Below are 27,951 nucleotides of genomic sequence, written 5' to 3' on the forward strand. Positions count from 1 at the left end.
AAAACATTATCAAAAAGAAAAGGAGTACTTGTGGCACCTTAGAGACTAACAAATTTATTAGAGCATAAGCTTTCGTGAGCTACAGCTCACTTCATCGGAATGCATCCGATGAAGTGAGCTGTAGCTCACGAAAGCTTATGCTCTAATAAATTTGTTAGTCTCTAAGGTGCCACAAGTACTCCTTTTCTTTTTGCGAATACAGACTAACACGGCTGCTACTCTGAAACAAAACATTATGAAGCTGTCGCCCCAGCCAAGACTGGGTGAAGGGGGTGTCATGTGGCGGCTGTTGCTGGCACAACACTGCATGTAAACAGAATGGTACTCATTTGGCAGTAGAACAGCATGCCCCAGACCCTTCAGGATAGAGCCGGTTGACTGGCACTGCAGCTCTGAGGGAGAAGTGTTGATGTTTGTTCAGACCTGGCAGGGATGTTTTCCAATGTATCGTTCAGTAATAGATCAGCAGGTGCCAAAATTAAACTGCATGATGTAATTAACACCATCCCTCTCTGGGTGTGAGGAACCTGTCCCTCCCCACCCCCGAGCTCACCCACCCTGCCTTCTTCCAAATGCTACTGTGTCGTGGCAGCCACTGCACTGGGACGGACGTGCCCCAGCATGATCTCGGCTGTGCAGTGACGCCGTGGTACTTCGAAGGAGCGGGAAGCAACTTGGGTTGTGCCTCCCACCCAGAGGCACAAAACAGTGCAACCATGTTCCCGCCCCACGTGTGAATGAGCAGCACTGATTGTGGAGATAGTAGGGTTGGATTTAGGCAATATGAGGCTCTAGGCATGCCCCGCACAAAAGGTATGTTTGGCCCACCCCCCCATATCATGACCATTCCCCTTCCCTATGGTCCCACTCCCCTGCATTGTGCCTCTATCTCTTCTTAGAGTGGCAATGGTCAACTGCACAAGACTGCGGGGGAGGAGGGAGAGATTTCCAGCCTTCCTTTCAGCCTGCCCACTGTTCTCTGCCTTCTGGTGGGCCAGGGTGTGTTCAGAGAAGGGGAAGACTCTGCCTCCGCCCACCCATGGGGGGTGGGGGGGGCAGGGAGAGCTTTCCAACAGAGTCACAATGGAGTGACAGCAGTGAAAGCGTCCTCCTCTGGCTCCAAAGGATAGCAGAGCAGTGGACAACTCTGGGAATCCACACACGCTTACCTGCCTTTACCAGACAGAGACTGCCTCCTGTCTAAGCCTCTGTCTAGGAGTTCACGAACAAGTGCCTGTGTCTAAGAGGTCCCTGCCAGGGTATCCCAAAGACCCTGTGTCAGATATTTAGCCGGAGCGAGGAGAAAGGGCTTGACCATGTTAGACAAAATCAGTGACCTTATTTCACTACTCCTCTGACCATGGGTGGAGGCTGAAATATTTGTGGCACTGACTGTGGGTTTTTCTGCCCCTCTCTCTTACAGGGAAGGAATCGCCATGCCAGCAGGGATCTTCCGGGTGTGTCTGGTGGTGATTACGGCCATCGTCAACCACCCACTCCTCTTCCCCAAAGAGAATGCCACCGTTCCTGAGTACGCTGAGGACATCATCCAGAAGATGAAGGCACATGAGGAGAACCTCCGGCTGGAGCAGCTGCGTTTGGAGCAAGAGATTGCCAGACAGGAGGCCACGCTGAAGACTTTGGAAAAGGCCACGGAGACGGAGGAACAGAACAACAAGGAACCCCTCCCCTGGGACTTGTGGAGTGCCATGTCCATGGTCATCTTCCTGCTGATCGAGCTCTGGAGGCAGGATTACCAAGATGGGAACTGGCAGGAGTCAGCCTGTGAGGAGGACGACATGGCCGTTCTCGGGAAAGCATTCAAGGGCGTGGCCCTCCCAGACAAAGCAGTGTTGGCCAACTTCTATGAGAGGTGTATCCTGGGTGCCACCGGTGACATGGCTAGGAAGCGAGAGTTGGTGGAAGGCTTTGCAGACGACTTGCTGGAGGCCCTGAGGAGCGTGTGTAACCGAGACGCTGACATGGAAGTAGAGGAGTCCATAGGGGTGGGGAGCATGTACGAAAACTGGAGGGTGCACAAGCCTTTGGTTTGCGACTTGTTCGTCCCTTTCACGCCCCCAGAGCCATACTGTTTCCGATCCCAGACCTGGTGCTCAAGGGAGTCAGTCCCACCAGACAAACAAGGCTACGGCACCATAAAAGTCTGCAGGGCAGATGAGGATGCAGCAGGTTGCATCTGTGGCAAGACTAAGCTGGGGGAAGACATGCTGTGCCTCCTCCATAGCCAAACCAACCAGACCAGGTGCAGTGGAGAGATGGAGGATCTGCTGTGCTTCAAGAACACCCAGTATCTGGATGCTGACCAGGTCATGAAGTGGTTCCAGATTGCGATCACCAAGTCCTGGAACAAAATCTCCCACAAATATGAATTCGACCTCACCTTCAACCTCTTGGACTCACCGGGAGCCCTGAAGATAAAATTCAGGTCTGGGAAGTCCATTGCCTTTAATCTCACCCCTGTGGTACAGTGTGAAGACTCGGATGCCTATTTCATCTCCCATTTCCCCCGCAGCAGCCTGACGGCTGATCCTGTCTCCAGTACTGATTGGTTTGTTACTTTTGCCGTGTACGAGAGGAGGTTCATCCACTCAATCTCCAAAAAGCTGCCTGCCAGTGCCTGCCACCTCAGCTGCCTTCAGATCCTCTCCTTCCTTCATGGAAAGCAGTGTAGCTTAACAGGTCCCAGCAGCCTCACCAGCTACCACCTGAAGACGGTGATGCTGCATTTACTGCAGACCCGGCCCTATCAGGACTGGGCCTCTGAGAACCTGGAGGTCAGGCTGCAAGACATGCTGAAGTTCCTGGAGAAAAGCCTGCAGGAAAAGAAGCTCTGCCACTTCTTTATTGGAAACCGGAAGGTGCCAGAGGTGCTAAACTTCCCAGTGGTGTTCCAGAAGGCAGAGCCACTCAACCTTTTCCGTCCGTTTGTTCTGCACAGGGACGCTTACAGAAAGACGGTGGACACATTTCATGAGATGCTAAGGAACACATCCGCACTGATAAACGAGTACACAGTGCACATTCCTTCTGTGGGACATACAAATATGCTCCACAAAGAATCCCTTTAGCAGGACCAGTGGAGAAATGCTCTTCCACCAAGCACAAGTCCCTGGGGCATCGCAGAAACCTCTTGCGGGCAGTTGACTTCAGCGGGAGAGACTCTCGCCTTTCATGGAAACCAGTGCAGGCCCTGGTTTCTACAGAGTGGGAGGGGAAGAAAGAAGGGGAGAAACTGAAAGATTTATGCTGTCAGTGTCCCTCCACTCCACCAATGGGTTGGCTGGTTTGTTTTTTCCCATTGTGCACCAGTCCCTGTGGGGGTGACAAGCAACAGACAGGACTAATCTTTTCAGGGGTTGCAATGCAAATATTGGGGGTTATTCAGAATCTCTAATCAAATATTTACTTTGTTTTTAAAGGAGGAGGAAGGGAAGGGGATGAGAGGGAAACTAAGGTGGCTCCCACAAAAAATAATGTCGCAAATGAGACCTCCTAATTGTAAAAGGAACAGCCCTGTGATTGCAGCTTGGAAGTTTAGCAACAGCTAATTTTTCTGCGTGTGTGTAGGGGGGTTAAAACCCAGACTCTGCAGATTAATTTCAGTCCCCCACATAGCAGCAGAGAAAGCGGCATTGAAATCAACCATAGTTTTTTAAACTAATGGAAATTCAAGTTGCAAAAGTGCCCACTTAGTAGGACTTTCAGCTGCAGCTAAACAACCTCTTCCCCTTTCCTCCCCCACCCAAATACACATTTCCTGTACCTTGCAAAATCCTTCTCTTGGGAAGCATACCGGAGACGGGGCAGGATGCATTTGTGATACAATATAATTAGTCTCTTTCATTATCATCCTGGTAAAGGGCAGGGCAGTGAACTTAATGCCTGGGTGAACATATGGTGAGGACAGTGTCCCAGTGCTGTTCTGAATAACACAATTGAGCATTCTTTTGATGTTAGTATCCTTTGAGCAGCAAGACAGACGCAAACAGAGCAGGTTCCTAAGGGGCAAACTGTGTTTTCCAGTTAAGCAGCTGATGTGTGTGTAGAGGAATCCACTGATGCCTCTGTGAAATAAGACCAGATATAACAGTCTTCTAGCAAGGTAGATATTAACCTTGCAATGTAGTCTGAGTAATCTAGTACATTTTTTTTTATCCTACTGAGGCAGGCAGGCAGAACAGCTATGACTAAGGAAGAGAGTGGTGCACGTGGGCGAATGGCCAACATGAGCTTTAAAGCTGGATGTGGCAAACTCTTAGCCTCCACAGTAGAACTGCTGTCCTGTCCCTCCTCCTAAACACCCCCCTGGAAGGTCTCCATCTGCATCCAGACAAGACTGCCTCCAGTCCTCCTAAATGCTGCTGCTTTGATAAGTTGCTTTTAGGAGTCTCACCTAGAGGGAGATGAGGCCCACAGCCCTCTGGGACCAAAGCATGGTGAATTTACAGCCGCTTCCAAGCTTCAAGCAACCACAGGAGAGCTAGAGTCTGAGGATCAAGTTTTGGCTTCTAAATCTGGCGGGCTTTAAACAATTTTGTATTTTGAGGCCAGGGCTCTTGTCTTGGTTGTACACATCACGTGGCTCTCTTTTTAGAAGAGGGGGGATACTGTCCTTGGAGGCTGCCTAGACAGAACTGGTGATGCCACCTTACAGCAGGGTGCTCTAACCCACTCAACCTAGTTATGGTACATCTGGAAAGTAGATTTGATCCCATCTCATTGATAGTGACACCCTCTGGCAATAGACGAATTATCCAACCTGCTGCTGAGAGCGAATCTTTGAGAGAAAGTTCCCCTTTCCAGGAGGAACCATTATCCCACCCTTGAGGATGGATGCCCAAATCCACCCTTCCAGTGGAAAGGGGTCCTGATGCACAAAGGCAGAGGGCATGAGCCGAGAACTTGGGAGGGGGCGGGGGTGTCAATGTTCCTTCTGCCACAAGCTTGCAGCCAGCCTCAGGTGATACAAAGTGAGCCATACCCTAGGGCAAGGGTTGAGGGTTGTTAGGTGACCACCCTGGTTTTATCTGTAACCTTACCTATGACATTACAAGTGTTTTGGATCAGAAAGTGACTTCTGCATTGTTCAGGAGGGGGAAGGAAGAGGAGGGAGAAGGGCTATTGGTTAATGGCTGCGGCTACCACTTGAGAAGTGAAGTTGATGGTCTCCATGCCACATTCTGGCAGCTCTCTGTCTGCATCCCCAAACCACCACATACCATTGGTGGTCATTTTTTCAGGAGAACAACAAGACTGGAGTGACAGGGCATGTCTGGCTGCTGTAGGTCGGACATGAGGGAGCAAGTGGTATTGGGCTTTGGCTTTTATCAGCACAAACCATTAAACAATGATGCGTAATCAAAAGACAGTCACAACGGGCAACTTGGATACAATGAGCAAAAATATAAGGAAGGGTTTAGAGAGCAATAGGGACTTGTAGATGCATCAGAAGCTCTGTGGAACATTTTAAAATGAAAGTAACATGCCTCTGGCAGCGGCTGAGTTCCCAGTGCATTGTACGGTGTCCTCACCAGCCCTATTTTTACACAGACTTATCACGTGCAGGGTCTGGGGAGGCAGCTGTGACTTGGGTCCCTCCTCAGTGGGTTATTATTACCGCTAGAGAGAAGTGAAAAGCTGTTTGACGTTTCCTGTGAGGAGTCTGAATTTAGCATATCAGAAGCACAGAAAAAAATCCATGACCCAGGTGACACAGGAAATGACATGTCATGGACTGGAAAAAAATTGATACAAGAATGGGGGGGAGGGATAAGGCCATTTTAAAACATCTCTCATTTCCCTTGTGTAAAGTGTCAAGCAAACCCACTTTAAAGCCAGCGTGAATGTCTCAACTGTAATTCAGCTCTTGGTGGTTTTGGGAAGGGCTTTTAAAGTTGAGTTTGCAACCATATGCAGGCAGTGGGGAAGCAGAACTTTACAAATTATCCTATATTAGCTACATGTGAAGCAATAGCAGGGACTTTCTGGATTTGGTTGCTTTGCTAAGGCTGCTTAAACATGAGGTGCTTACTTTGCTGAGGTGAGCATCTTAAAGATGTTTACTGCAAATTCAGGCTAGGAAGGACCCTGCAGAAGCACCTTCCTGTGGGGGAAGCACTCTATATTCACACAGCATGTTTTGGCAAACCTTGTGCAAGTGATCTCCTTCATAAGCTGTATGGTTGCAGCTCTGAGGGCTTGAACCACTGGAGGATGAGGGTACTTTGCATCTCAGGTGATCAGACCTTAAATGTGGTAGCAAGAGGAGGTACAAGGGGCAGGCCAGACATCATCCTGCAGAGATCCCCTTCTCATGCTGGGGTATTGCTATTGCTATTTATTTGCTAGGAGAGCTTTGTCACAAGGGGCTAGGGTTTGTTCTCCTAGAGTCTAACCACCTCTGTGACCCCAGATTTATTGCTTTCATTTTTTACTACAGGCTTTATCAAGGTGGGGGAAGTGATACAGCCATGGACCCAAAGTGCAACCTCACCTGCAGGAAATGCCTTGTGCTGAAGCCATTATTGCTATGCAAGAGCTGAATGTCTTTTAAGAGAGTCTCTTCCATTTGGGGGGATGGGATGGGGTTTCACTCTTCAACACGTGCCATCTGTGTCTCAGTTCCATGTGCAGCTCTTCTGTTTCATAAAGAGAATTGAACACTTGGTCCATCATTCAAGCAGGGTGTAGTGGTTGTTCCACTTGGGCTTTTCTAATGTATTTTAATGTACAATCTATAAGACTTTCTGTAAGCGACAGAGAGGAAACAGCAGCTCTTACCCTGATCTTACCAGCGTAACGGCTGATCATTGACTGCTAGGTGCTGTTCATGGGACCATACATAGTCAACAGCCTTATTTATTACTTGCCTTTTTGGATACCCTTTTGTAACCTTGCTTGCTTGGAAGGGAGACTGTCCTGTCCTGTATTGTGGAGGACTAACCTGGGAGGATGGAGAACAGTACCAAAAACTTGCAGCTCAAGCTCCCCCTTCCTTGGTTTTTTTAGAATGTCCATATCCTATTCCTTTTAAAGGATACACCAGGAAAACTTTCTGTATTAAAGTGCTGCTTCTAAAGCAGCAGGTTGTTGAATTTTGTATGTATTTCTCATGCAGCTTTATTTATAATAAAAGAAGTACTAGAAATCTTGTATGAAATCTTAAAGAAGTGTGTGTGTGTGTGTGTGTGTGTGTGTGTGTGTGTGTGTGTGTGTGTATGTGTTTCCTAATCTCCCATAGGCTTGCACAGTTCCCAGGGGGAGCAGCCGGTTGGAGTTTGGACGCCGTGGGTGGCATCCGCAACCCCAGTGAATAAACAGCAAAATTTGCGTTGACTTCAACAGAGGTAGGAATTCACTCAATGAGTCTAAAGTCAGTTCTGGTGTAACTGGGTGTCCGTGAAGTTGCAATCATTTATATGAGGATTCAACCCGAGCTCCTGAATTTCCAGTTCAGCTGGAGGAATTCCATTCACTTTCCTGTCTGACCGCTACCTAGACAGCTCCAAACAAAGCCTCTATCTACTGCATACTTGGCTCAGCTCCTTCCCTTGAATTTCAGGTGAAATGGCACCTAATTCAGAAACTAACAGTGTGGTTCTCTCTGAAAGGAAAGTGCTAAACAAAAGCTGTCAACCATCCTATTTTAAATCAATATAAAGCTACATATAATAACAATTCTTAACATTTCTCTAGTGACTCCCATCCCGGACTCTCCAAGTTCTTCACAAGCCCATAATTAAGCCTTGCACCACCCAGTGAAGTAAGAATTATGACTGTGTTCTGCACTGAGCAGGTCAGGGAGTAGGATAGTCCTAGTCTCTGACCAGGGCTCTTAGGTGCTGTGGCAATACAAATAATAATGTTACCCAAAGTCACAGAGCCAAGCAGTGCAGTCAAGAGTTGAGTGTTGTCCTTTCTCAGCTCTCACCAATGGACAATGCTAGATGAAGAACAGGAGTGTTTTGGCTTGGGTGCTGGGTTTGAGTGTTGACAAAAGGCTGAGTTCTCTAGCTGAGCAGTTCATAGAATCATAGAATCATAGAATATCAGGGTTGGAAGGGACCCCAGAAGGTCATCTAGTCCAACCCCCTGCTCAAAGCAGGACCAAGTCCCAGTTAAATCATCCCAGCCAGGGCTTTGTCAAGCCTGACCTTAAAAACCTCTAAGGAAGGAGATTCTACCACCTCCCTAGGTAACGCATTCCAGTGTTTCACCACCCTCTTAGTGAAAAAGTTTTTCCTAATATCCAATCTAAACCTCCCCCATTGCAACTTGAGACCATTACTCCTCGTTCTGTCATCTGCTACCATTGAGAACAGTCTAGAGCCATCCTCTTTGAAACCCCCTTTCAGGTAGTTGAAAGCAGCTATCAAATCCCCCCTCATTCTTCTCTTCTGCAGACTAAACAATCCCAGCTCCCTCAGCCTCTCCTCATAAGTCATGTGCTCTAGACCCCTAATCATTTTCGTTGCCCTTCGTTGTACTCTTTCCAATTTATCCACATCCTTCCTGTAGTGTGGGGCCCAAAACTGGACACAGTACTCCAGATGAGGCCTCACCAGTGTCGAATAGAGGGGAACGATCACGTCCCTCGATCTGCTCGCTATGCCCCTACTTATACATCCCAAAATGCCATTGGCCTTCTTGGCAACAAGGGCACACTGCTGACTCATATCCAGCTTCTCGTCCACTGTCACCCCTAGGTCCTTTTCCGCAGAACTGCTGCCGAGCCATTCGGTCCCTAGTCTGTAGCGGTGCATTGGATTCTTCCATCCTAAGTGCAGGACCCTGCACTTATCCTTATTGAACCTCATTAGATTTCTTTTGGCCCAATCCTCCAATTTGTCTAGGTCCTTCTGTATCCTATCCCTCCCCTCCAGCGTATTTACCACTCCTCCCAGTTTAGTATCATCCGCAAATTTGCTGAGAGTGCAATCCACACCATCCTCCAGATCATTTATGAAGATATTGAACAAAACGGGCCCCAGGACCGACCCCTGGGGCACTCCACTTGACACCAGCTGCCAACTAGACATGGAGCCATTGATCACTACCCGTTGAGCCCGACAATCTAGCCAGCTTTCTACCCACCTTATAGTGCATTCATCCAGCCCATACTTCCTTAACTTGCTGACAAGAATGCTGTGGGAGACCGTGTCAAAAGCTTTGCTAAAGTCAAGAAACAATACATCCACTGCTTTCCCTTCATCCACAGAACCAGTAATCTCATCATAAAAGGCGATTAGATTAGTCAGGCATGACCTTCCCTTGGTGAATCCATGCTGACTGTTCCTGATCACTTTCCTCTCCTCTAAGTGCTTCAGGATTGATTCTTTGAGGACCTGCTCCATGATTTTTCCAGGGACTGAGGTGAGGCTGACCGGCCTGTAGTTCCCAGGATCCTCCTTCTTCCCTTTTTTAAAGATGGGCACTACATTAGCCTTTTTCCAGTCATCCGGGACTTCCCCCGTTCGCCACGAGTTTTCAAAGATAATGGCCAAGGGCTCTGCAATCACAGCCGCCAATTCCTTCAGCACTCTCGGATGCAATTCGTCCGGCCCCATGGACTTGTGCACGTCCAGCTTTTCTAAATAGTCCCTAACCACCTCTATCTCTACAGAGGGCTGGCCATCTCTTCCCCATTTTGTGTTGCCCAGCACAGCAGTCTGGGAGCTGACCTTGTTAGTGAAAACAGAGGCAAAAAAAGCATTGAGTACATTAGCTTTTTCCACATCCTCTGTCACTAGCTTGCCTCCCTCATTCAGTAAGGGGCCCACACTTTCCTTGGCTTTCTTCTTGTTGCCAACATACCTGAAGAAACCCTTCTTGTTACTCTTGACATCTCTTGCTAGCTGCAGCTCCAGGTGCGATTTGGCCCTCCTGATATCTTTCCTACATGCCCGAGCAATATTTTTATACTCTTCCCTGGTCATATGTCCAACCTTCCACTTCTTGTAAGCTTCTTTTTTATGTTTAAGATCCGCTAGGATTTCACCATTAAGCCAAGCTGGTCGCCTGCCATATTTACTATTCTTTCGACTCATCGGGATGGTTTGTCCCTGTAACCTCAACAGGGATTCCTTGAAATACAGCCAGCTCTCCTGGACTCCCTTCCCTTTCATGTTAGTCCCCCAGGGGATCCTGGCCATCTGTTCCCTGAGGGAGTCAAAGTCTGCTTTCCTGAAGTCCAGGGTCCGTATCCTGCTGCTTACCTTTCTTCCCTGCGTCAGGATCCTGAACTCAACCAACTCATGGTCACTGCCTCCCAGATTCCCATCCACTTTTGCTTCCCCCACTAATTCTACCCGGTTTGTGAGCAGCAGGTCAAGAAAAGCGCTCCCCCTAGTTGGCTCCCCTAGCACTTGCACCAGGAAATTGTCCCCTACGCTTTCCAAAAACTTCCTGGATTGTCTATGCACCGCTGTATTGCTCTCCCAGCAGATATCAGGAAAATTAAAGTCACCCATGAGAATCAGGGCATGCGATCTAGTAGCTTCCGTGAGTTGCCGGAAGAAAGCCTCATCCACCTCATCCCCCTGGTCCGGTGGTCTATAGCAGACTCCCACCATGACATCACTCTTGTTGCACACACTTCTAAACTTAATCCAGAGACACTCAGGTTTTTCCACAGTTTCGTACCGGAGCTCTGAGCAGTCATACTGCTCCCTTACATACAGTGCTACTCCCCCACCTTTTCTGCCCTGCCTGTCCTTCCTGAACAGTTTATAACCATCCATGACTGTACTCCAGTCATGTGAGTTATCCCACCAAGTCTCTGTTATTCCAATCACGTCATAATTCCTTGACATCACCAGGACCTCCAGTTCTCCCTGCTTGTTTCCAAGGCTTTGTGCATTTGTATATAAGCACTTGAGATAACCTGTTGATCGCCCCTCATTCCCAGTATGAGGCAGGAGCCCTCCCCTCTCAGACATTCCTGCCTGTGCTTCCTCCCGGTATCCCGCTTTCCCACTTACCTCAGGGCTTTGGTCTCCTTCCCCCGGTGAACCTAGTTTAAAGCCCTCCTCACTAGGTTAGCCAGCCTGCTGGCAAAGATGTTCTTCCCTCTCTTCGTAAGATGGAGCCCGTCTCTGCCCAGCACTCCTCCTTCATGGAACACCATCCCATGGTCAAAGAATCCAAAGCCTTCTCTCCGACACCACCTGCGTAGCCATTCGTTGACCTCCACGATTCGACGGTCCCTACCCTATGTTCCCTATGCTACCTGAACTCTGCCACTACACGCTCTTCCAGCAGTTGGTTTCATGGACCACAGAAGAAGTTTTTCCATTATTGCTCCTGTGCCTGAGAGCTAAAGGATGGGGGCAAAATCAGCAAAAAGAGCTCTTGTGGGGAAGAGTCAAAGACCCTGGGTTGATTTCTGCTCCTAGCTCTGTGTCACAGTAAAGTTAGGTTTGGGGTCAAACCCATCTCTAGTCTCATTCTTCTGAGAGGTCTCCCCAATTTCATTGATGAGGAAACACAGCTAGAGATTGTAAGTGACTTGCCAAAGAACCTAAAGTACAGGTTGGGGCAGAGTTAGGAGTCCTTTGAAGAGTAGACAAGCCCCAAAACTCCCTGGTTTGGTCTTTCTTTGAGGTGTGACTTAAATATTTGTGATGGAGCCTCTGAGGCACCCAGCAATCTTAGCTGACTTAAGTTTCTCTGGGGCTGAAGAGCTGAGTTCAGGTTCTCTCTCAGACAATTAAGCTACTGCAAACTGAGACCACTTTACTTCTGGGTGAGAACATCCACATGAGGGAGAGGGGGTTAATGTACTTTAACTTATGTGCATTAACTTGACTCCTTCATCTTAACTTTCCTGAATGCCCCCATGTAGATATGACCTCAGTGTGAATATCAAAACTTCATTGGAATAGTTTCCTTCCAGGCACCATCCTCTTTGCTGTAGAGTTAATGATTTCTCTATTTTAAGTTCTAAGCCTGTCCTCTCCTCCTCACATGTCCTCTGACCAACTTCTTGCAAAATAGAAACTGCAGTGAACATATAAAACAGCCAATTCTGACTTGGTTTTTAAAAGTAATTTGAATGGAAAAATCCCCATGTCTTCCAGTTAGCAGTATCTCCTTTTTATGTTCTGCCTTAAAATTATCTGAGAGAGGAGAGATGAATCCTAACTTTTGTGGTATAAAATACTTCGAAATGTTCTTAGTATTAGGGATAAAGAGTTGAGACCTTTGAAAGGTACAGGAAGAAGGCAAAGCCAGCCAGCTGCTTTTGAAACCTGCAGTGGTGGTACTGATGTTATCTAGTTTCTATGGGGAGACCAGATTAAAGTGATTTAAGCTTAAACATTAAGTTCCAGACATACTCATTACTAATTGAATTTAGTTCACATAAATCTAGATGCTAAAGATCCAGACACTGCCCTTGATACCCAGCTGAAGTTTGAATTTCTCAGGCAGGATGTGGAAAACATGAAGAAGGTTCAGCAATTATAACAAACGTCTTGGACATTCACAGCTCCTTGGGTGGGGCAAGAGTTCAACTAACTCTTACCTCCTTTTTTTTATGGCTAATAAAATTCTATCAGAGACATAGTGTGAAACTTTTTAAGTCTTGTCATTCTCCCTCATCATACTGCAGCCATTTTGGCCTTAGAAATAATGCTCTGCATGCTATTTACAGCTTGGACACCGAATCATTTAGCCGGGCTAAATAATTTTTACACGGGCAGCAGAAGTGCGTTAAGGTTAGGGTTTGATTAATCTTATTAAATTTAATAATACTCAGGGTATGGCTACACTGCTCATGTTACAGTATGGCTAGGGTGACCAGATGTCCTGATTTTATAGGGACAGTCCCAGTTTTTGGGTCTTTTTCTTGCTGTCTGGTCACCCTAAGCGTGGCCGCGGCAGCACCGTGATGTGGGCAGTGTAGTCACACTTTATCACCAGGGGAGAGTGGTGGTAGCTTCTGGTGATAAAGCGCTGTTTATACTGGCACTTTTCAGCGCTAAATCTTTTATTGCTCGGGGTGTGTTTTTTCACACCCCTGAATGACTAAAGTTTTAGCGCTGAAAGTGGAAGTGTAGATACAGCCTTTCCCTCACTCCTTGACCTTCTGAAAGCTCAAGGAACTTTAACTGCCAGGCAAAGAAAACATTCCTTGCCCCGTCAACTATAAGGAGCTAGTTATCTTTAGCCTAATGACATTGTCTAACTCCTACTTGCCAACCTGCTGGGCCCTAGGGTTTGTAGCAAGTTATGTCCCTCTGCTCTCTTGTATATTCTCCTTCCTATGCAAACTCCTTAGATCCAGATTGACAGGTACTTGCTACACAACCCAGAGAAAGAGAGAAAGAGAGAAAGGAGAGAACCAGAACTGTTGCTAGTTGGGTCGGTCCCAGGACATGAGAGAGACAGGGTGGGAGAGGGAATATCTTTTATTGAACCAGCTTCTGTTGGTGAGAGAAAGAAGCTTTCGAGCTACACTGAGCTCTTCTTCAGGTCACTGGCGGGGCAGAGAAGGCCAGCTCGCTCTGCAGAATGCTCCTAGGCCCCTGGACTAGGTGGTTTTAGAATGGGGTGTTTATATTTAGTAATACAAATGGGAGTTGCCCCTTTTAAAATAGGGTGGTGGCAGTCGATGTGGACCTGTGGCAGGGGCCTTGGAGCAGCATGTGGTGCTATGTGAGGGTGTCTGAGGAGGCCGCAGCCCACCAGGGAACCCCAGGAGGGTTAGACTACACAAAGTCCTCCTGCAGGGACCGAGCTGCAGTGCTGAGGGTGCAAGTTTGGCAGCAGAGCAGCCGCTCCAGGCAGCTGCAGGAAGTAGGCAGAGCTCTCCCCTCAGGAGCCCACCCCATTCTTCCAGGGGAGACAGGAGGAAGCAGAAAGAGGCCAGAAGCTAAGGGCAGTTCTGGTCCCTTCTCCTGTCCTCTGAACAATGGGATGGTTCCTCTGCTCCCCCGACCTTGGAGAGGCAGTAGGAGCAGAACTGATGGGGTCTGCAGGGGGCAGAATTGATTTGGGGTCAGAATTAATAGCATAGGGGATGAGGGAAGGCAGAGCTAGGGCAATGACACACACACACACACCCCACACACTTCAAACCACTGGGAAGGAGAAACATGGGGCCCAACGAGAGCCACTCTTTTCCTCCAACCAAAACTGTGCAAGGGTGACCCCTCACCAGGTACTAGGATTCAAGCAGTGCCCCTGCTTCCAAGCCAGGCCTGGGAAAGAAAAACCCCAGGGAGGAGCAAGCTAGACTCTCAAGGACCCAGGGGAGCAGACCCACTGGCTAGAAGCCTCAGCAGGGACCAGGGGACACCTCGTCTCAGACTGCTTTCTACATGTTTGGGCCTTTCTGCCGCCTGTGATGTTTGACTGTTTGTTCCAACCCCTTCCCTTCAAGGACCCTTTACCTAGTCTCACTACCCACCTCCTCCTCCTCCTCCTTTGGCCCGTCCCTGCCCCATCCCCCATGTCCCTCTGTTTAGATAAATCCCCTCCCATCAGAGTCCCACCCAAATAGCTGGTATTTAAAAAACAGGATACTAACTTTGCCCTGCTCAGCTAGCCCCATGTTTGTAGCCCTTTACCCTTTGTCTGCCAGGTCAATTTAGCTCCATGCCCTGAAGAGCTTAGGGTTGCCAGACAGCCGGTTTTCTACCGGAACGCCTGGTCGAAGAGGGACTGTGGCGGCGCCGGGTCAGCACCACCGATTGGGCCATTAAAAGTCCGGTCGGGAGTGCCACAGTTCTAAGGCAGGCTAGTCCTTACCTGCCCTGGCTCCGTGCTGTGCCCTGGAAGTGGCCAGCAGGTCTGGCTCCTTGGCTGGGGAGCCATGAGGCTCCATGCACTGCTCTCACCCCGAGCACTGGCTCCACACTCCCATTGGCCAGGAACCGCGGCCAATGGGAGCTGGGGGGGGTGATGTCTGTGGACTGTGGCTGCGATTCCTGGGCCTCCTGCCTAGGAGCCGGACCTACTGCTAGCCGCTTCCGGGGTGCAGCACAAAGCCAGGAAAGACAGAGAGCCTGCCTTAGTCCCTCTGACTGGGAGCCGCCCGAGGTAAGCCCATACCCCAACCCCCTGCCCCAACTCTCTGCCTTAGCCCTGAGCCCCCCCAAACCCAGAGCCTCCTCCTGCACCCTCATCCTTGGGCCCACCCCAGAGCCTGCACCCCCAGTACAGAGCCCATACCCCCTCCTGCACCACCAACCCCCAGCCTCAACCCGCAGCCCCCTCCCGCACTCCAAATCCCTCAGCCCCAGCCCGGATCCCCCTCCCACATCCTGAACCCCTCATTTCTGGCCTCACCTCAGAGCCTGCATCCCCAGTTAGAGCCCTCACCCCCTCCCACACCCCAACCCCCTGCCCCAGCCCAGTGAAAGTGAGTGAGGGTTGGGGAAAGTGAGCCACCAATGGAGGGGGAATGTAGTGAGCAGGGCGTGGGGCATCAGGGAAGGGGTGGGGCCTCAAAAAGGGGCAGGACCATGGTGCTCGGTTTTGTGTGATTAAAAAGTTGGCCTAACATATCTGAGAGATTTTTTTGCCTCTGGGGCAGTGAACTGGACTCACACCTAAACCAACTGGGGTTAACCAAATATTTCAGCTATTTGAAGGGAATATAATATCTTGATCAGATAATTTGCCATTTCTGCACCAGAGGACTTAAGTGACTGTTTTGAATTGGTGTGTAGCATTGGGAAATAGGTCCAGCTTTGGGTAGAAGCCAACCTCTAACTACCTTAGAAGGTAACTTAGTTTTTCCCTCAAACAGCTGGTCCTGACCACTTTTGGAAACGGGATACAGAACTAAATGAACCTCTGCTTTGAGCAGTATGGCAATTCCTATGTTCCGAATAACACTTAGCCCTCAAGGTTTGAGTGAATATATAAAGGATTTAAACCACCATCCCCAGAGGTGATGCTCTGAGGAAGTGCTTTCTGTTTCCAGTGTGTCCATGAGCAGTAGTATGAATCTGGAATTCATAATTTGTTTCCATTATTCTGTTTACAGTTTGAACACATGGAGTTTCTCTAACATGGAATACTGACAACATTTGAAATACTCAGGTGTGTTAAACATTGGTAATTTGGATGCTTGTAAAATATGGGGATGTGGTAATGGCCATTTAAAAATGGTAGATAAATATGAGGATTTTTATGAAGTTTTAAAAGTATTATTCTGGAATTTTTAGTCTGAAGAAAATAAAGCTCCTTAGTTTGCTGAAATCCTCATCAAAATTGCTCCCCATCATTCATTCTAGATATTTGGTATTCACACTTGCTTGGAATAGCTTCCTTCTAATCACCTTCTGCTTTGCAGTAGAATTAATGGCTTGTGTATTTAACTTTTAATGATCATTCTCTTATGTTAATTAGAATAACTGCAATGTTATTGTCCACAGGTTACAGAGGGGAATTGAGGCACGGAGTGACCAAGGTTGAGATCCATAAAGGTACTAAGGTGCCTAAACCTTGGGTTTAAGCACCTAAGTTCCAGTTTTAGGTTCCACTGCAATCCACAAAGCTCCTGCTGAACTCTCTAGATGCCTGAACTCACTCGGTGCCTGTGTTCTGCCTCTGAGAAGGTGCACTGTTGCCTTACTTTAGCTGCCCGAGTGCCTGTCTCCGGCCTGAGCCCTAAAGTGAACTACAAGCCAGGGAAGATGAGCATTCAGCTGCCTAAATTGTGCACTGGGCCCAATCCTGTAGGCTAGTGGTTAGGGACAAATCCCTCATTCTCATCAGGTGGGGCAGGGGTGGAGAGAGGCTTGAACTAGGAATTTCCTACATCCTGAGTACCCTAACAACTAGGCTACAATTCATAAGGGAGGTCCTCCTTTGCCTTCTGTCTGGTTGTTTTGTGTGAACTCAGTGAGGGTCCAGTCTGGTAGGCAGTCTCTATGCATGTTTACTTGATTGGGCCTCTGCACATGACTTAGGCAGCTGAATGCCTATTTTCCCCCCATTCATGAACCACAAGCAGAGATAGGTACCTCCCTACTGCCCAGACTTAGGTACCAAAAGATGAGAAAGGATCTGGGCTTAGGACAACCCTGTCTAGCTTAGGCAGCTCCCCGGCTCGTGTGCTGGCTTTGGTACCTTTCTCTACCTGTTCATTGTATAGGAGCTTGGGCACTTAACTCAGGCTTTGTGGGTCACAATCTTGTTCTAGGTTAAAAGTTAGCATCAGAATACTTAAGTGCCTTAGTGGATCCCACGCCAGGTGACTTACCCAAGGACATATAGAACACCCGAGGGAGAGCAAAAAAGTTGAACCCCGATCTCCTAACCCTTCAGCTTAATTGCCTAACCAATGAGGCATCCTTCTTAGTCTTAGCCCTGGTCTACACTATGAGTTTAGGTCTAATTTAGCAGCATTAGATCAATTTAACCTTGCACCTGTCCATACAACAAAGCCATTTTTGTTGACTTAACGGGCTCTTAAAATCGATTTCTGAACTCCTCCCTGACGAGGGGATTAGCGCTGAAATGGACATCGCCAGGTCAAATTTGGGTTAGTGTGGACACAATTCAATAGTATTGGCCTCCCGGAGCAATCCCACAATGCTCCATTGTGACTGCTCTGGACAGCACTCTCAACTCGGATGCACTGGCCAGGTACACAGGAAAAGCCGCACAAACTTTTGAATTTCATTTCCTGTTTGGCCACCGTGGCGGACCATGCAGAGCTCATCAGCAAAGATGCCCATGGAGTCCCAGAACCGCAAAAGAGCTCCAGCATGGACCAAACGGGGGGTACTGGATCTGATCGCTGTATGGGGAGAAGAATCCGTGCTATCAGAACTCCGTTCCAAAAGACAAAATGCCAAAATATTTGAAAAAATCTCTAAGGGCATGAAGGACAGAGGCTATCACAGGGACCCGCAGCAGTGCCGAGTGAAACTTAAGGAGCTCAGGCAAGCCTACCAAAAAACCCAAGAGGCAAACGCCCGCTCGGGGTCAGAGCCCCAGACATGCCACTTCTATGATGAGCTGCATGCAATTCTAGGGGGTGCCCCTACAACTACCCCACATCTGCACATGGACTCCTGCAAGGGAGTCTCACGCAATAGGGATGAGGATTTTGGGGACGAGGAAGATAGCGCTCACCAGGCAAGCGGAGAAACCATTCTCCCCGACAGCCAGGAACTGTTTATCACCCTGGAGCCAATCACCCTCCCAACTCTTCCAACCCGGACTCCCAGACCTTGAAGGCAGAGAAGGCACCTCTGGTGAGTGTACCTTTGTAAATATAATCCATGGTTTAAAAGCAAGCATGTTTAATGATTAATTTGCCCTGAAGACTTGGGATGCATTCGCGGCCAGTACAGCTACTGGAAAAGTCTGTTAATGTGTCTGGGGATGGGGTGGAAATCCTCCAGGGACATCTCAATGAAGCTGTCCTGGAGGTACACCCAAAGCCTTTGCAAAAGGTTTCTGAGGAGGGCAACCTTATTGCATCCTCCATGGTAGGACACTTTACCACGGCAGGCCAATAGCATGTAGTCTGGAATCATTGCATAAGAAAACATGGCAGCGCGTGGTCCCGGTGTTTGCTGGCATTCAAGCAATTCATCCGTTCTTTATCTCTCTGGGTTATCCTCAGGAGAGTGATATCATGGTCACCTGGGTTGAAATAGGGGAATTTTATTAAGTGGATATCAGAGGTGGCTGTTTCTGCTGGGCTGTTTGCCTGTGGCTGAAAAGAAATCATCCCCACTGTTAGCCACACAGTGCAGGGAGGGGTGAAGCGATCATCCCAGAGAATTGGGTGTGTTGGGGATTTAGTTGGGTTTGTGCTGCATGTTAACCCGAAAACATCAGCCCCTCCTTTTAAATGGCTAATGTGTCTTTTTTAATTTTAAACTCTCTTTTTTCCCTCCCACAGCTGCAAATGTTTCAATGCTGTGACTAGCATCTCTGTCCAGAGGCTAGCGCAGATAAGAAGGCGAAAAAAAACGCACTTGCGATGAAATGTTCTCTAAGCTCATGCAGTCTACCCAAACTGAAAGATCCCAGCAGAATGCATGGAGGCAGACAATGGCAGAGTCCAGGGAAGCACAAAATGAACATGAGGACAGGAGGGACATGCAAGAGGATAGATGGCTGGAGCAACAGGAGAGGTGGCGGGATCAAGAGGAAAGGTGGCGGCAGCATGATGAAAGAAGGCAGGATGCAATGCTGAGGCTACTGGAGGATCAAACTGATATGCTCCGGCGTATAGTTGAGGTGCAGGAAAGGCACAGACCATCACTACAGCCCCTGTGTGACCAACAGCTCTCCTCCCCAAGTTCCATAGCCTCCTCACCCAGGCGCCCAAGAATGCAGGGGGGGCCCTCCGAGCACCCAACCACTCCACCCCAGACGACTGCCCAAGCAACAGAAGGCTGGCATTCAATAAGTTTTGAAGTGCACTGTGGCCTTGTCCTTCCCTCCTCCTCTCCTTCTCCACCCCACCCGGAGCTTCCCTCCTCCGCCACCCCTCCCGGGCACCTAGGCGGTTATCCCCCTATTTGTGTGACGAATTAATAAAGAATGCATGGATTTGAAACAACAATGACTTTATTGCCTCTGCAAGCAGTGATTGAAGGGGGGAGGGGAGGTCGGTTGGCTTACACGGAAGTAGAGTGAACCAAGGGGGCGGGTTTTCATCAAGGAGGAACAAACAGAACTGTCACACCGTAGCCTGGTCAGCCATGAAACTGGTTTCCAAAGCTTCTCTGATGCGCAGCACGCCCTGCTGTGTTCTTCTAACTGCCCTGGTGTCTGGCTGTGCGTAATCAGCGGCCAGGCGATTTTCCTCAACTTCCCACCTCACCATAAACATCTCCCCCTTACCCTCTCTCAGATATTGTGGAGCACACAGCAAGCAGTAATAATGGGAATATTGGTTTTGCTGAGGTCGAACCGAGTCAGTAAACTGCACCAAAATGCTTTTAAACATCCAAATGCACATTCTACCACCATTCTGCACTTGCTCAGCCTATAGTTGAACAGCTCCTGACTACTGTCCAGGGTGCCTGTATATGACTTCATGACCCATGGCATTAAGGGGTAGGCTGGGTCCCCAAGGATAACTATAGGCATTTCAACATCTCCAACAGTTATTTTCTGGTCTGGAAAGTATGTCCCTTGCTGCAGCTGTTCATACAGACCAGAATTCCTGAAGATGCCAGCATCATGTACCTTTCCCGGCCATCCAACGTTGATGTTTGTGAAATGTCCCTTGTGATCCACCAGTGCTTGCAGCACCATTGAAAAGTATCCCTTTCGGTTTATATACTGGCTGCCTTGGTGATCCAGTCCCAAGATAGGGATATGCGTTCCGTCTATGGCCCCACCACAGTTAGGGAATCCCAGCAAAGCCATCCACTATGACCTGCACATTTCCCAGAGTCACTACCCTTGATAGCAGCAGCTCAGTGATTGCATTGATTTGCCCACTCCAAATTGATTCCCGACTGACTGGTAGCTGTCTGGTGTTGCAAGCTTCCACAGGGCTATTGCCACTCACTTCTCAACTGTGAGGGCTGCTCTCATTTTAGTATTCTTGCGCTTCAGGGCAGGGGACTTGCTGGGGAAGCAGTGGTTGGATGACCAGTTTTGCAGACCTACTGCACCGTCTGCTGCCAAGACACAACAGCTGAATGGGCTGCATGCTTGCCGTAAAATGGCGAGACAAGAGCAGCCGAGCAGAGTTGCAGTGGAAGCGGCCCTGCAAGACCACCAGGAGAGCAGAGTGGCAGCAGAAGCGGTGGATGACGATGGTCATATAGAGGACCTGCAAGGTGGATTCATAGCATCAGGAGAGCAGAGCTGCAGCAGAAGCGATGGATGACGACGATGGTTTGCATCTGCTGAAAGCAGTATGGCGCCCGCACGGAAAAAAGGCGCAAAACAATTGTCTGCCGTTGCTTTCACGGAGGGAGGGGCGACTGACGACATGTACCCAAAACCACCCACGACCATGTTTTTGCCCCATCAGACATTGGGAGCTCAACCCAGAATTCCAATGGGCAGTGGAGACCACGGGAACTGTGGGATAGCTACTCACAGTGCAACGCTCCGAAAGTCGACACTAGCCTCGGTACAGTGGACGCACTCCGCCGACTCAATGCACTAGTGGGAACACACACAATCAACTGTAGAAAATTGCTGCCTAAAAAAATCAACTTTGATAAATTCGACCTAATTTCGTAGTGTAGACATACCCTTAGCCTCAGCTCCCGGGTCTGCACCAGAAGGAGATTTCCTTAGCAGGTAGTGCTGCTGCTAAGAAACAGCACCGACCACCCATTGCTAGACCCTATCTTCCCCCTGGGCAGCAGCTGTGCACAAAACTCTTTGGTACAATCATTCTTTGGGGTGTGCTGCAGCCCAGCAATCTCCTTGAAAAGCTGAAGGCATTTGCTGACTCCAGCTGCTGAGGCATGGTCTCTGTCGTCACTCCAGCAAACTCCCCTCACAAGTCCTGGAGCCAGCTTGTTCTGTAATGACTCCTATGAGGAGATTTATAAAATAAGAAAGCCTGAAGTTCCAAATTGGTTAAGTAACTAAATGTTTGACCTAAAAATACTGCTGACTGGAAGAAATGAGTAGTTCAGCTTTTTTTTTTTTAACCACCTTAGAACAATTTCCCTGGGGAGAGACAAAGCCTAACTTTTGCTGTACAAAATACTCTGAATTATTTTTTCAGAGCACTAGGAATAGACAGTTGTGAACTTTGAGAGAGGCAGGAAGAAACTGGAAACAGCCGGATGCTTTTGAAACCTGCACTGGATCCCTGTTTCTGAGGTGGTCAAGTGTGCATGGGAGGTAAGATTGAAATTTATTTCACAGGAGCCAGTGGTGGATTAATGATTTTGCCGCCCCTAGGGCCTGTAATAATTGCCGCCCCCACTCCCAGCTCACCTCCGCTCTGACTCTGCCTCCTCCCCTGAGCGCACCGCTGGGTCCTGCTTCTCCCCACTCCCTGCGAGTGCTTGTGTGCGAAACAGGTTCGCGAAGGAGGGGGAAGAGGAGGGGAATACGGCACGCTCAGGAGAGGAGGTGGGGCCGGGGCGGGGATTTGGGGAAGGGGACCAATAGGGGCAGGGAGGGGGCGGGGAAGGGGTGGAGTTGGGGCGGGGCCAGGGGCAGAGGGCGCAACCTGGTGCCGGGGGAAGCAGCCTCTGGCTGCTATTACAAATTTTCCGCCCCTGCAATTTTGTCGGCCTAGGCATTAATATGCTGCTGACAGGAGCCCAACCGGAAATAAAGCACCCAACTCCCACTCAATTTCAGTAGGATTGGGGCAACTAATTTCCAGAGGATTCTTTGAAAATTCTGGCCTTAATATACAAACATGAACCCCTTATGCACATTCCTGACACTTATTTAGTTTAGTAAAAGTTTGAACACTAAATGTGAAATCCTGCCCCCCACTGAAGTCAGTGGCAGTTGGGCTTGTCTTCACTGCAAAGTTAACTCAAGTGTTGTCCCTAACTCACATCCTGTCCACACACAAAAGCCCTTAACTCAAATGCATTGGTGCTTTTAATGTGAGTTGGCTGGCCTGTCAGAAGGTATAGGCTACAGCTGGAGTTAGTACAACCCATCAGCTGCTAACACACCTGACCATTCTGCAGTGTAGACTCAGGTTAGCTCTACTCAACTGCTGCTAGTCCTCGGCTGCCTTCCCATAATTCCCCATACCTGCCCTCCTCACCCATTGTGCCAGGAAAGAACAGGCAAGTTCTCCCACAACTCACTGTGATGAAACTCCTAGTGCAACTTAGCTTACTGCGGTACAAATACCATAGACTATGCCCCCAGAGGTCTTGCTGCCACACAGGATGGACACAGCAGCTCGAGTATAGATTTGTAGTATGGCTGTTCTCAATCAAGCTAGGCTAACTCAAGAGAAGTAACAAAGTACAGGTACCCTGAGTTACTTCTGTAAGTGAAGCAGCCCCTATGCCTTTGGTAACCATCCGGCCTTTGGATCATTCAGGTGGTTGGATGTTGTGAAGGCCAAGACTATAACGGTTCAAAAAAGAACTAGATAAGGTCATGGAGGATAGGTCCATCAATGGATGTTAGCCAGGATGGCCAGGGATGGTGTCCCTAGCCTCTGTTTGCCAGAAGCTGGGAGTGGGCGACAGGGGATGGATCACTTGATGATTACCTGTTCTCTTCATTCCCTCTGGGGCACCTGGCATTGGCCACTGTCAGAAGACAGGATACTGGGCTAGATGAACCTTTGGTCTGACCCAGTATGGCCATTCTTATGGATTTGGGGAGCATAAAGAGGAGTCAGCAATTATGCCAGTTCCCGTGCTGAAATAACATACAAACTTTGATGGCAGATAAAACTTCCATCGGGGACATCAAAAATTTCACTTTGAGCCTTAACACACTCTCCATACAATAAACTGACGTCATCTTGGCCTGCAGTAGCATGTAGTTCAAGTCATTTAAAGTTTGAACACCATCAGTTATTTAGTCTCCCTAAACACCTTTGGGGAGTACGTAAGAATGTTTGTTCGGTTATTTTTAACAATCCAGACTTGCACCCCAACCCTCTTCTGAAAGCTCAAGCAACTTTATTTTTCACAGCTGCTTGAGGAAAATATTTCTGGCCCCAAACAGCTGATACAGAAAGTTTTAACGGATATTTAACATTATGTAACTCCCAGTTGGCAACCTGACATGCACTGGGCAGGGCAGCTCTGAGATTGTTCCTATGCCCCTGAGGGGGCATGATGCATTGGCAGCTGTCCCTGCCCATGATCTCTGCTATTATTCCCATGGGAGAGAGCTTTTATGTGGTGCCAGTGGGACATTCCCAGCATCTAAACTCACCTTCAGGGCCATTGAAGAGTTACCACCACATCATGTCAGGCTGATGTAACGTTCCGATGCTCACATTGTACGGGCCTCCCTATGCACATGAGAATTTAGGACTTTGAATGAGTCGTGCAATTCATGTACAAATGGACCCTGATCTTGTGTTCCGAGGTATCAACCCACTGACTTGTTAAGGAATCCAGGTTGGATATGGCTCTGATGATAAGAGTTTGAATCACTATGAAAACATGTCTGTGCAGTCTGACCAAGCTATGTGAGCCCTGTGAAGAGTAATTTACTATCACCAAGCCTTGTGGTTATGCAGGCATGGTGTATAATCAGAGCTGTCTTCCCACAGCTAGCAGGGGCTAAATAATCCCTCTGCCTTAGCTATTATGGATAAGAAGCAAGAGCCAGTGCACTCCAAAGGGTTTTAAATCTAAATAGAAATGAGAAAAGACTACAACCAAATCAGTAAGTGACCAATGAAGTTGAGACATGCATCATACCAGTGCCCCTGGATTGTTTTAGGGTAGGGATGGACCATATTCTTATTGACAGCACTTTTCTGGTGGGGAGGATTAGGGTGCAGGTTTTGAGTAGAGTAAGGAAGAAAGGGCAGAAGCATCACTAAGAGTTTGCCTACCCTTGGCTCAAGGGGTGCAATTTACAGCTCAAGGAGATGTATGCATAGTAGCGCTCATTGAGCTAGCAGCACCAGTGGTGGGACAGGGTAACTACACCGAGTCCGTACTTGTCAGAGACCCTAGGTGTGTACTGGCGGTGGCGAGCTTGTCCCAGAGCTCGTGCTGCTGTGGCTACACTCTAGCTCGCTCAGTACGAGCATGTCTCCATCTCATTAGTGCTTAGCAAACCAGGGTGTGAAACTACAGTGTGTTTCATATATGGGGAGCTGGAAGATGGTTTCAAGAAATGATGCCTTAACCATCAGTCCTTCCCTTCAACTGTTTTTGGATGTCTTGGCTCTTTTTGCCTCCCCTCCCCCCCCCCCCCGCATCTCATGGCTGAGCTATGACCATGGCAGAGATGACGAATGAGACCTCCCCTTCAAACGCTTTGTTAGTCACAGATTCCAAGGAAATGCTGCCTCCTCCACCCTCAGCTGGCGTGCATGCTTCCCCCCCCCACCCCGGATTGGTCCCTGTTTCCATGAACGGATAGTGTTTCCCACCAGCCCCATTCGTTGTGGGAGAGTTACAAGACAATAGGACTTTGTGTTGCTATGTGAGTGCCTGGCTACCAGATTATGCCTTGAGCTCTTGCATCAGAAAATAAGGTGACTACAAATGGCACAGGGGAAACTCAGTATTTCAGGTGTGCACATGCAGTATGTGTTTTCATTTCATGTCCTGAACTGTTGGGTAGTGTTGCCCTGTTAAATAGCTGTCATGCTCCACCTCGGTGGTGGCTGCATCTCACTAGGTGACCCATTAAATGATTCCTGTATATAAGGTTAGAAATACTTCAGGAGGGAAAATGCTACCTAACTGCATTACGTTAATAAGTCATTTAGAAGAACCAGCAGCGGCTGCCAAACCACTTGTTTATAGTACCCCATCACAGCTGCATGTTGGCCGTAGGGAAAGAAGTAGTTACATCTCTATATATAACCAATGAGGAGGAGGGGGCGGGAGGGGCAGGGAGGTGGGGAGTGTGCAAAACTTACATCAACTCAAGCTAGAAGCGATTAAGTCTCCCCAGCCTCTCCCCAGTGAAGCCATGACTCAGCCAGCCTGAATTATTTCACCACTTTGGCTCTGCCTAATAGGGAAGGTACAGCAAGTAAAAAGCACCTGTTGTGCCAGCTGATTAAGTGGAACATTTATATAGGATGCCACAACAGCACAGAAATGAGAGAGGTAGTTATGAACCACTGTTCATACATGTCTCTGTTCACATCATGTCACACACAGCCTGGGCATGTTTGATTAGCAGGTGTGGACACCATCCTACCTCCTAGCAGTTAAGGGCATCAGAGGGGGATCTACACTCACAATATGCATTAAGCAGACAGAGCAGGAGATTGTGATTTTTTTTTCCCCTTTTGCTTTTGAATTTACCTTATATGGTGCAGCAGAACCCCAGGGCCAGCCCTGCTGGGTATTTCTCTGGAGTTCTCCTTAATGATGCTTATGCGGCCCCCGCCCATGAAGCTTGTTTTTCTTTCTTAACAGTGGGCCCAGCTACTTTGTGTTTCTTCTCAAGGCATAAGGAGGACACATTCTAAAGCCCTTTCAAAAGGGCTTTTGTAAATGATTCCTAAAAGGAAAGGCGTTTTGCTGAAGCCCCAGGAAGATGTTGGCATTCTCTACACATCAATATATCCAAAGGTAAAGACAGTCTCCCTGAATTGATCTCCCAGGGCTGCCATCCATTACTTACCCTACGTCTCCCCATGCCTCACCCCTCGCTTCATTACAATGGGCCTTAAAATAAAACAAGGGTTTGGCCCTGAACGCTATGGGCCAAATTCTGCTCTGTTACACTAGTGCAGCTCCACGGGCTTCACTGGAGTGGTATGAATGTAATGGGAACTGAGAACAGAACCTGGTCCTATGGTACTTGTCTTGCTAACTTTCTGTACCCATTCTGCCCTAAGCTTTCCATTACTCCTACCATGTTGTGCACAAAACAGTCTGTCCTTTTGCCTGCATCTTTCTGCCTCTATCAAGAGCAATCACATGCTCTGGTTGCTTGAGTTGAACTGTTGTAAATTGGAGGGAAACTAAGGCTTGGTCTATACTTAAAAATTTGGTTGAAAAAGCTATGTCGGTCCAGGGTGTGAGTACACCACAACTTGAACCAACATAATTGTGCTGCCCTAACCTCCAGTGTAGATACAGCTATGTCAACTGTTCGATATAGCTAACTTTGTTTGTGGAAGGTGGTGTTCCTACATCGATGGAAAAACCCTTTCCATCCCTGTAGAGCTGTGTCAGCCTATTGAGTTATGCCAACATAGGTACACTGATATAGCTATGCCAGTATGGCCTCCAGAATGTAGACACAGCCTAAGAATAAGGCCTGATCTCCACTGAAAATTTAGAGCAGCATAGCTACACCCGTGAGCGCCATAGCTATGCTGACCTAACCCCTGCTGTAGATGTGGCTAGGTTGATGGAAGAAAACACCCTTCTGCCGCTGTAGGGCATGTCTACACTCTTAGGTTACAGCAGCATAGCTGTGATGCCACAGCTATGCTGCTGTAGTGCCCATAATGTAGACGAGGCCTAAATTGCAGAGGTGCTAATCCTCTAGGTTATATCCCCCACCCTGCCTTCCCCGGTTTGACTGCAGCCCTTTAAACTTCCCTTTGGTAAGGAGTTTGCCTTCTATGCTACCAATTTCAGCCAACCTGGAGCCAGGCATCCTTTGTGCCGCTTGAGAGAAGAGAGAGGCTCAGTCTCTCCCGTGTTACTGTTTCTTTCCTTTAGAAGTCTCAGCCACGTCTCTTGGTCACTACTGACATTCAGCAGTCTCTGCCTAAAGCCGCAATTCCTCTGCCAGCCATAATGGGTTCAGTACCCTAGCTGTCTGCCTGTGGATTTAGAGTAATGACTGATGTTTAATAGTAAATTATAGGGCAGTATATTTCATTTATTTTTTTATTGAACCAGCATATTTATAATGGTACATCACAGAGCCAGGAAACTAAAATGCGGAGAGTGTCTCTCTGTTCAAATATCACAACTGAACCTCTTAGTTCCTGGTGTCTGGTCTTAATCACTTGAACTTTTTGCATACTGGTCTCTGGTAGAGCCCTTAGCCCACTGGGATAGCTTCCTGACGCAGCACCTAATATTACTTCCCAGCAGCGGACTGGAGGCAGTCACGCCGCATTCCCAGTGTGTTTATGTCAGCGCAAACCTGTTCCCAACCTGGTTTAATAATAGTTTTCAGAAGCCTGAAGGCTCATACTTGAACAATGTTGAATATTTAAAAATTAAATAGTTTTTCCTTCACTTACACAATTCCTAAAGCCAGCTGGAAACTCTTCACCAGGCTTTTCCCAGGCCCAGCTCACCAATGGACTTATGCATTGGCAAGATGGATACTGGCTGTACCAGCCTCCAAACACCCCTTGCTTGTAATCAAAAA

The 27,951-nt window shown here is 48.4% G+C and overlaps 1 protein-coding gene and 1 long non-coding RNA gene across 4 annotated transcripts in view; one reads left to right on the plus strand and one right to left on the minus strand.

Moving 5' to 3' along the window:
* The window catches only part of LOC119859250 (inositol 1,4,5-trisphosphate receptor interacting protein), a 29,608-nt gene extending 22,440 nt beyond the window's left edge, over window positions 1–7,168 (plus strand). For both annotated transcript variants that reach the window (XM_038411115.2, XM_038411114.2), the window contains exon 2: window positions 1,424–7,168. In XM_038411115.2, coding sequence (XP_038267043.1) covers window positions 1,437–3,089 — 1,653 coding nt within the window. In that variant the 5' untranslated portion in view covers window positions 1,424–1,436 and the 3' untranslated portion in view covers window positions 3,090–7,168. The remainder of the gene's footprint in view (window positions 1–1,423) is intronic.
* Window positions 2,677–26,873, minus strand: LOC122461134. 2 transcript variants are annotated; one of them, XR_006282889.1, is made up of 2 exons: window positions 25,914–26,873; window positions 2,677–3,218 (listed from the first exon to the last, which is right to left on the minus strand). It is a non-coding gene; the product is annotated as an uncharacterized LOC122461134 (long non-coding RNA). The 2 variants fall into 2 exon arrangements; XR_006282890.1 differs by lacking the exon at window positions 25,914–26,873 and adding an exon at window positions 7,890–8,037.
* Between the last annotated feature and the right edge of the window lie 1,078 nt (window positions 26,874–27,951).

This window comes from Dermochelys coriacea, chromosome 7 (assembly GCF_009764565.3).
Source record: "Dermochelys coriacea isolate rDerCor1 chromosome 7, rDerCor1.pri.v4, whole genome shotgun sequence".
NCBI classification, from domain to species: domain Eukaryota; kingdom Metazoa; phylum Chordata; order Testudines; family Dermochelyidae; genus Dermochelys; species Dermochelys coriacea.